Raw genomic sequence first — 10074 nt, 5'->3', positions numbered from 1 at the left:
TGTAATAACGTTGTGTTATGACGTGGGGTTTGAAGATCACCGTGATAAATCACCAAACACTTCCACTATGTGGGATGATGTAGCTTTCATACAGAAGACATATGGATTCAGCAAAAAGAAAACATTTTATAAACTTTCAGATTTATTACAGTCATCCAGCCATGATCTTCTTAATCATAGCGAATAATAAATTGACTCAGTAATGTGCCGTGGGCTGAGAGAGCCGTTACGTGTACGGAGCGCAGCCCACACACACTGACACATAGAGAGGAGAGTGGGCTGTGTAGTGGGCACTAGTTTGGCTCAGTGAGGAACACACAGGTGTATTTATTCAAACGCTCTCTGATTGGCTGCAGGGGAGGCGCAAAGATCTCCCACATCTTCTGTTTGTTCTTTTCTCTTTTGTAAGAGGTATCACACAATCTAACCACAACATTCAGTTCAAGAAGAAAGCAGAACAGTGAGCAGTGACGAGACGAGAGGAGAGGAGATTATGTTCTCTAGCCAGCGGTGCTCCTCTGTCAGTATTGTTCATGTCCCACACAAAGTAGATAGTGCCGCAGTCAAGCAATTAGCCTTTTAACACACAGTAGATGGATTATTTGATTTGTGAAGGGTGATTGGATTCGGCTCTGAAGTACGGTTTAGACGGCTGACAGCTGCACGCGCGTTACTCCTGTGTTTCACATCCTACACCTCCGTCAGGAACATGCCAACAGCAGCATTGGGTTTCATTGTCCACCATTCAGGACTGAACTGAGAGTGACTTTTACATTCCAATTCATTTCCTGAATTTACAACGGTTGAAAACAAAAGAAATTCACAGAACTGTCATTTTAACTAGAAAAGTGAATTCCGTCAAGATAGACTATGAGTGATGGTTTGTTTTACTATTCTGAATGGATGACCCTGTGGATGGATGGAGGGAGGGATGGATGGAGGAATGGATGGGTGGATGGATGGAGGGATGAGGGATGGATGGAGAGATGGACGGATGGGTGGATGGATGGAGGAAAGAGCATCCTGGGTCAGTGGAGACAGCAGTCCAATGACTGAGAAGAAGAAGATGAAGGGGTTGTTAAGAGGATGAAGATTGAATGAAGGCGATGAAGGCGAATGTTTTGATGATATATGACCAGTTTTTCATCAGCGTCCAAAGCCATTAGAACATTTTAATCTTAAATTCACCTACACCGAATTTCATTTATAAAGTCCTATAGGCAAGGTCATTTGTTTGTACCAGACAGCATCTACACCAATCTTATTTTATTAATTTAATGCATTCATTTAATATCTGCATTACATTTAAATATTGTTTTAAAATAAACAGATATGAATAAATGTAAATTCACAGAGAAAACTCATAGAGCTACAGTGATTTCCAAATATTTCATAAGTTATGATGCTTTTTGGACACATATTTCTAAGATAATTCATACAAATGTTTCTATCTGCATGCTTATGTTGCTTTTGGGAAAAGCGGATCAGCATGAAACCTGCTTAGTTGTCTAATCTAAGCTACGAGCAGAAACCACTTTAGGCTGGTTTTCAGCAGGGCCTAACCACAGAGGTGATGTTTTCAATCCAGAGTGCATCTGAATCCTAATAACCACACACCAATTTGCACAATACTTTATTAGTAATTCAAAATCAAATGCACGGAACAAAATAAAAACAAAAGTTCAAACTGCGATCTGTTATAATATGTGATTTTGGTCTATAACTTTCATTTCCGGTTCAACACAACGTCAAGGAAATATATGAAATGACTTTTAAAATGTACTCTTATTTCTAATTGTTACACTAGCATATAATGATGAAAATATAATACTCGACATTAGTGTTATATTAATCTAGAGCAAAAATGCAAAAAGAGAGCATTAATACAGAGCTGTAACACAAAACTGAAACGCCTAAGTTACATAAGTTTTCCTATGATTATACAGTGTCATGAACAAAACAAGTATAGGCTATACTACCACTAGCAGCTGCAGTTGCACATTAACAGTCTCGGGGATAAAGGGGTTAAAACACTAAACCTATTCATGCCAAGCCAGAATGGCACCAATTGCACTTCTATCTTAAAAAAGCAACTGAGATAAAGGAAAATCCCAATATTTGTCGGAAAAAACAACAACAATGTTGCCTGAAAGATTAACACCTAAGAGTTTCTGAACCCCAAAACAAAGGAAATTGTTGGGAATAGTGTTGAAGTTCTACATGAAGAAGACCGCCATCTCTGTCCTTATTTCAGCACTGGACAGCGTCTGTACAGACTTTATACAAGAGAACCTCATTATTCCTTCACCACGGAGTAATAAACTTTCAAGTACTGGCAGCATGTCCATAATTTGTCCTCCAAACGCTAATGGCACATCTATCATAATTTATAGACAATCCTAATGGTATAAAACACAATCCAACTGGATTTACTGAAATTCTGAAAAACATTCGCTAAGAGAGGCTTGAGAGAAAGAACGGGCACCTCAGTTCATCCGGAAGGATGTTCTTTGATTCTTAGACGGTTCACATTTGATCCCTTTGTTTGGATTGGTTCCAAATTATGATTCAGTAAAATCCTACTGAATTTGATTCTTAGTTGTTTGTTTTTGCTCCAAATTATAATAGAAATCCATTATTGGGTTGAATGATCAGTGACTTTTTTCCCCCAGAATTGTAATTCTATATATCTTATATAATTCTATATCTTATTTGATTCAGAGAGGACTCCTGTTTAGTCACAATTGGATTGAGTTATGATAGAAATCCCATTAATATTCAGTAATATACTTTTAGATTAATGAACTGATTCCCCCTCCACCCTGGAATTGTTTACTTTTTATTTTATTTTTTAGAACATTTTCATTTGATGCCATCAATAAGATGATAAGTATTCACTGAAGTCCTACTGGATGAACTGATTAATGCCAATGAATGCACGTGTTTATTTAATTCATCAAGGGTTTCTGTTTGATCTCATTGGCATTGACTCCTAATTTTAATATAAAATCCATTAATATTCAATAAGATCATTTTCAATTTATTATTAGATCCCCCCCCCCCCCCCCCCCCCAATAAATTTCATCTTTATGAAATTCTGATTTGATTCCCATCAACAAAATCCTGATAGATTCATTTATTACATTTTCATCTCTTTCGATCTCTTTATGATTGAATAACAATTATGATTTAAATTCCGTCAGCATTCCTCAGTCCTCCTCAAAAACCAGTAAAGAAAGCCTCCTCCGGGATCCTCTATGAAAACTCATCAAGTCTTATACGAAGAATAGGTATATTCCGTAGGTGATATCATAAGAATACAGAGGTTATTTACAGCGTCCTCCAAAGGCTGCCACTGCGTTATCAAGACACAGCGACCGATTCCAACAAGTCCTCATCCCTGGTCTGTCCCGAGTGTCTCATGTCCTCTGTCACGCCAGGATCTGCCGTGCGCGCTCCCGCGGGGGGTCTCACCATGATGCACTGCCGGACCACCGGCTTGCCTTTGGCCGCTTTGGGACTGCAGTTGTCGCGCTCGTATTCCTCCTGGGCTTTCTGGATCTTGCGCTTTTTCATCTTGCTTTTGTGAAAGTGGAAGGTCGTGACGGACACGAATATTATCCCGATGATCATGGCGATGAGCACGAAGAGCACGGCGGTGGAGGAGGACGCCTGGAACAGCTGGTCCACCGGGTCCAAGCACGTGCCATTGCTGCTCCGAGCGGTTCCGTTCAAGGCACAGTGGGGAATAGAAAGCGCCAGTCTCTCCGAGGTCCGGGAACTCATTTAGTCCGGGTCGGGCAGTGTCTGTATTGCAGGGAAGAATTGAGGAGACGAAAGCGAACAGAAATGTCCACGCGCTATATTGCATTCATTTCTCTTGAGGGAAATAAGTCCACCTAAAATAGATCCAAAGAGCAATCCAGCGTTAGAGAGGAGCATGTGCGCAGAGAGATCAATTGCATTTCTAGTCACGTTACAGTCTGACGTAGAACCCGTCCTTTAAACCACTTTCAAATCCACACCTCTGACGCATACACACACGATCCGTTTAAGAACAAAACTGATCTATCTCGCGCATCTCTGAAGGGCGCGCGCGCTGGTCGCGAACTTATGTGCGCAAAACAATGTCGCGTTATATTCCCTCAGCCCGTGCTCCTTTCGCCCCAAGCCTTTTCCATTTACAAAAAGCATTCATCTCTCAAGCTTCAGCATTCATTCCTGAACTGCGCATTCCCTCAGAGCAGCAGCAGCAGCTGTCTTAAGAAACCAGTGAAGCAGCACATAAACGACAGAAAGAAACAGCTAGCCTCGTCAATCAAAAGAGCATGCGAAGATCTAGATAAGAGCGCTAGTTTACCTGCCTCTACTGTGGGATGTCGCTGCTCCGGAGGCGAAGACCGCTCGTGTCGCAAATTCTGGAGAAAAAGGAGCGGGATCCAGCCAATCGCCGCTGCTCGCAATGACGTACCTCCTCTGACAAACCACGCTCCAGCAACCTCTTTCAGCACACTGTGTGTTTAGAGGACTATGCATGCTTTGTGAGTCGAATGTATGGGGTTTGTCAACACCCGTCCCCTCCATGCTACCAGAGAACTGCACCCGCAGTTATGATAACTTTACGCATTTGGGGAATTAGATGCGACAAACTTTATTTAGCATTAGAAATAAAGAATTAACCATCTAACGATGGAATCATTTTTTTAAACAAAACTTTGCATGAAGTATTTGCATTGTATATCTAATAGTCTAAAACTGATAGCAATGATACTGAAAGCGTAAGGTTGCTCAGGTGAATGGGACAGGCTGGCGTCTAGGCTCTTAGATTGTTGTACTAACACTTCATTAAACACATAGTGTTGACTGTTTTTAATAGTGAATGATTGCTGTCAGTTTATTGTCACGAATTTAACCTGAGTGCCGTTCCTGTTTTGTTAGCTAAACAGACTTCCAAGCGTTTTTGTGCGCAAATGAGAACGCCATCATTATTCCCGTAACCACGTGATGAAGCACACAACAGCACAAGCAGCGCGTGATTGAACTAGACTTCCATTTCCAGCTGGGCTGCACGTGCGCCGTTCATAACTGACTTCAGAATGCCTTATAAATTCCGATTCATTTGCTGCAAACAGAATGTAGAATTCTCATTTGAATTCAAATCTACGGAATGGAATGCATTTTTTAATGATAGCTACATTTGTTTTCAGTATTTTATGCTCTTAAGCATGCTGTGAAATGATAATCAGTGATGCCACACACACATATGAATAAGGTTTCACAAATTCTTTTTTGTGTGTGTCTATTTTTGAATAATAGGCTGTCTGATTGCAACCTACCATGACATCTCTTATTAGTAAATTGATTGGTGACGATTGTTTATAGCTCAATATTTTATATGCACTTTTAAATTATAAAATTACACTTTCACTTTACTTTCAAAATGTTGATGTCAATATTTTTCCATATTGTGCATACTTTTCCAATTCCAGTTCAACATGTTTTGTTGTCCAAATCTATTTCAATACCAATTTTGCGGCTAGGAAGCCAGTTTACTTATTTTGAAGTTTATCCTCAAAATGTAGACCTTAGTGGTTATCCAGATGACACTAACAGCAAAGACAGAAGGTCTTTGTCACTTGCAGGACATTGACTTTTAGGATGGGTTTTGAAAAAGGGCACAATACTATCAAATAAAATTACAGTGTGCAGGGGTAATACGAGCAAGAGCATTAAACCCCTCAGAGACCTTCACCCTGACCTCTAAGATGAAGAGGATCCACACCTGTAGCTCTCAAACTGACAGTTTGTACTGTATTTATGTGAATAAATCTTAAAATAAGTCTTATTATTCCTCTGAAAATCAAGGTTCAAAATGTATTTATTTATTTATTTGTATTGATTTATTGTGTGAAATTCAGCTATGTACAAATTCTCTCCAGCTTTCAGTTATCAGGTAAAATGTTTAACCTTCTGTAATGAGAAATAAATATGTTGGCCCTCGGGAGCCTCACATTCCTGGCCATATGCTCAGAAGGTGTTAACCTTCAGGTAAAGTTTGTTAATAAAATCCACATACCGTCATACACGACTGTCCCTCATGTACTACTAGACATAGCACTTTAATTGGCCACTAATCTATTCCAAAGACCTGCCCAATCCCTGTAGAGATTAATTACTACATCATGTGTACTGTGCTCCATAAACGTGCAAAGTGACCTCCATTACTGCTCCACCTGCTCAGCATCGTCTGTCGATTAATCTTTCAGAATCCAGTCCCTCTGATAATCGGTGCAGTGACCAAGCTAATAATTTCAGCATTACAGTGTAGAATTTCACCCTGGTGCACAATAAAATAGCAAACTTAAATCTCAGACTGACTGTGAATTGAACAGGGTACTCCAGTCAGATCCAGAGATCCGAATATTGTGGAGATTTTGGGGTCGGCACGGTTGACGAACCCCTTAATTTTTGAAAGACTTTAAAGGCAAGGCGAGGAAAGTTTATTTATATAGCACATTTCATCCATAATGGTAATTCAAAGTGGTTTACATAAAATAAATGAAAATAATAGTAAAGAAAAATAATAACAAAAATAAAACAAGCAATTTTAAAACGTTTAAAATTATTAAAAATGTACTTTTTTTAAATTAATTTAAAACAGTTAAATCCCAGAAGGCACAGTACAACAATGTACATCAAAGAAGTCATATTATTACAAGAACCATAGACTTACTAATCCAAGAGTCAAACCACCCAACTAAAGCAAACACTGATCACAATAATGGTGACCAAACATTTTCAAATAAAACATCAACATCTAAACCTCTTTTAATTCTCTAGAAGAGCTTCTGTAGACATCTGAAAAAAATAAAGTCAAACTGGTTATTAATAAGTGAAGCTGGTAATATATAGTGCAATCAGGTCGGACATTGCACAGTGCTCATTCAACAAATGCACAGCTAAAAAGATGCGTTTTGAGTCTAGATTTAAATGTGACTAGTGTTTTAGCACGTCTGATCTCTTCTGGAAGATGATTCCAGCTGCGGGCAGCATAGTAACTAAAGGAGGACTCCCCTTGTTTTGTGTGAACCCTTGGTATTTCTAACGGACTTGATCCTAGTGATCTGAGTGCTCTGTTAGGCTTATATTCAGTGAATATCTGCAATATATTTCGGTCCTAGGTCATTTAGTGACTTATATACGAGTAAAAGTACTTTAAAATCAATCCTAAATGTAACTGGAAGCCAGTGTAAGGACCTGAGGACTGGTATGATATGCTCAGATTTTCTGGCTCTAGTCAGAATCCTGGCAGCAGCGTTCTGGATGAGCTGCAGCTGTCTTATGGTCTTTTTGGGAAGGCCAGTGAGGAGCCCATTACAATAGTCCACCCTGCTGGTGATAAAGGCATGTACTAGTTTCTCCAAGTCTTGACTGGAAACAAAACATCTAATTCTTGCTATGTTTTTTAAATGATAGTATGCTGATTTAGTTACTGCTTTGACATGACTACTGAAACTAAGGTCTGTCTCCAGAATCACACCAAGATTCCTGACTTGATTTTTTGTTGTTAGACCCCTAGAGTCTAGGTATGCATTCACCTTGAAAACTTAATCTTTGTTTCCAAATGCAATTAGTTTTTTCCTTATTTAACGGAAGATAGTTCTGCAACATCCAACTATTAATTTCATCAATGCATTTGCAGAGGGAGTCAATTGGGCTGTAGTCATTTGTAGATAAGGCTAGGTAAATCTGGGTATCATCAGCATAGCTGTGATAGGTAATTTGGTTCTTTCTCATTATTAAAAGAACAACTTCAAGGACATAAGTGTTGTCCTATCCTCCAGAATAACCTGCTTTGACATATAGTCAAAAATGTGTCTTTTTATGAGATGGAGACTGAAGCAATAAGTAATAGCACTAATGGTTCAGAATTAAAATGATGCCTTGAATATGGTTATGGACTGCTGTATATGATGTTAATGGTAGACAGCACTTTTAAGCACTTCTATATTTGCAGGCATGTTCTGTAAAATGTGAATAGCTTTATATATATATATATATATATATATATATATATATATATTATGATTTCAGGTAGGTTAATAGTATGTTATGTAGATTAAAACTACACATTGAGGGCTTTTCTGTTCACAGAGTAAACATTTATCCTGGACATTCATTCGCTGAATGCTTTTCCTATCCAGTCAATCTCTTCCAGTTCCATTTTTAATGAAGCATAGGCCTTCAGAAATGTTTTATTTTTTTTAAGATCACATAAATTCAGTCCAATGTGTCAAAACTTTTAATAGATCAGGGTTGTGCGCCATTCAGAATTAAACTGAGCAGAATGCGGGAGTCATGTTTTATTATTATGTTAATGTAGATATAAAAATGTAATATAATATAAATCTAATAGATTTTTTTTTTTTTTTTTTTTTTTTTTTTAGGAAAGTTCATTCTCACTCAACTACAGACTTTTCTGACTTCAAATTCATTATACGAAAACTTTCAGTGAGGTTATAGAAAATTACATAGTACTGAATCTGTTTTATTGAAAGTTACAAATAATGTGTTGGCTACCGATAATGGGAATGCTGTTGCCTTGGTCCTTTTAGATCTTAGTTCAGCATTTGATTTGGTCGATCACAAAATGTTAATTTCTAGATTATGTTGGCATTCAGGGTACCGTTTTAAAATGGTTTCAGTCACATCTTTCCTGTGGTGTTCTGCAGGGATCGATCCTTGCTCCAATACTTTTCTCTTTATACATGCTGCAATAGGGATCCATGTTTTCCAAAAATGGAGTACTGTTTCATTTATATTTGCTGATGACACCCACTTGTACCTCCCACTTAAACATGTAAAGACTCGTGTTCATACTGAGGTTCTACTAGCACTCTTACAGGATCTGAACTCAGGGCTTTCACAAAAAACATGATTTTTATGACTGTGGTGATCTGGATCTAGGATTTTTAAGTTCTCATGTTACTCAGGGTGCGGTAACCTTGGTGTTTTATTTGCACGGGGTTCTTCGTTTCGATAAACAGATTACTTTTAGATAATCTTTTCTCTACTTGAAGAACTCTGAAACAGTTATTTATGCGTTCAGCAACACACGTTTTGACCATTGAAATTCACTTCTTCGTTCTTTGATTACTCTCTGTTTACAGGTCTAAGATAAAACATAGAGGGGACCGAGCTTTTGAATAAGTTGATGTGTATTTTACTTTGCGGATTGTAATTTCTATTTTATGTATTGTTTCTAAAGTTCTGTACTGCACTTTGCTCAACCTTTGGGTCATTTTAAATGTGATATATAAATAAACAATAATAATAATAATTCATATGAAACCATAGTATTAAATGCTAGCTCTTTGATAGCATAGTGACAAATTCTGATACTGATATAATTTTTTTTTCACCTTCAGTTTTCTTAACATTTCAGGAGTTTCCATCCCCGCACAGCAGTGACATGACTCTCTATAGCATTCTCTGCATGCTGCTTTTACTGTCCCCTCATCAATCTCAAAAGTTCACCTTTATTTTTAAGTGTATAATGAAATGCTCTGAGTTCATGAGAGTGTTCAGGCTCTTCTGCTATCAGTTATCAATGTGGAGGACACAACACCTGTAAGTGTGCCCTTTAAATACAGAGTCAGGTGATGCTCCCTCTGTCTGTGTGGAGCAGATTTATGCTGTAATTCTGTGACTCTCAATGTAAATGGAGGTTACAGGTGGAGGAGTTCATGACGTGGGAGGGAAAGTTGTTTTGCTCCACCCACCACGTTAACAAACGTTTGGAAGATCAGACTCTGTCTCCATCCAGTGGAGGTTTCATGCCAATCTCAGATAGATAGATGTCTGTACAAAGGAGTTTTACATGGTTGGTGCCATAGATTTGGATTAGTGAACTAATAATAGTAATGATGATAATCACGATGGCTAGATGGAAGTGGTTTCGCTGTCTGTTTGTCTTTGCAATGAGAGGAGACGACATAGATATCACAGCTATTTACAAGGCTAATGTACGGCTCGTTCTCTTCACTGTGAATTTCACAGCTACCTGAAGGCCAT

General features: G+C 38.3%; 1 protein-coding gene across 2 annotated transcripts; it reads right to left on the bottom strand.

Annotated features, from left to right (window-relative positions):
- Positions 1 to 1620: 1620 nt before the first annotated feature.
- On the bottom strand, positions 1621 to 4581 carry LOC128028735 (uncharacterized protein C11orf87 homolog). Of its 2 annotated transcripts, none has more exons than XM_052616064.1 (2): positions 4365 to 4581; positions 1621 to 3899 (listed from the first exon to the last, which is right to left on the bottom strand). In XM_052616064.1, the coding sequence occupies exon 2, from the start codon at positions 3784 to 3786 to the stop codon at positions 3364 to 3366; it is 423 nt and encodes a 140-aa protein (XP_052472024.1). In that variant the 5' UTR covers positions 3787 to 3899; positions 4365 to 4581; the 3' UTR covers positions 1621 to 3363. The 2 variants fall into 2 exon arrangements, with proteins under 2 accessions (XP_052472024.1, XP_052472023.1); XM_052616063.1 differs by having other exon boundaries at positions 4361 to 4580.
- Between the last annotated feature and the right edge of the window lie 5493 nt (positions 4582 to 10074).

The sequence above is a fragment of the Carassius gibelio genome, chromosome A15, assembly GCF_023724105.1.
Source record: "Carassius gibelio isolate Cgi1373 ecotype wild population from Czech Republic chromosome A15, carGib1.2-hapl.c, whole genome shotgun sequence".
NCBI classification, from domain to species: Eukaryota; Metazoa; Chordata; class Actinopteri; order Cypriniformes; family Cyprinidae; genus Carassius; species Carassius gibelio.
Note: the sequence above shows the minus strand (reverse complement) of the source record. Positions and strands in the feature narration are given on the sequence as shown.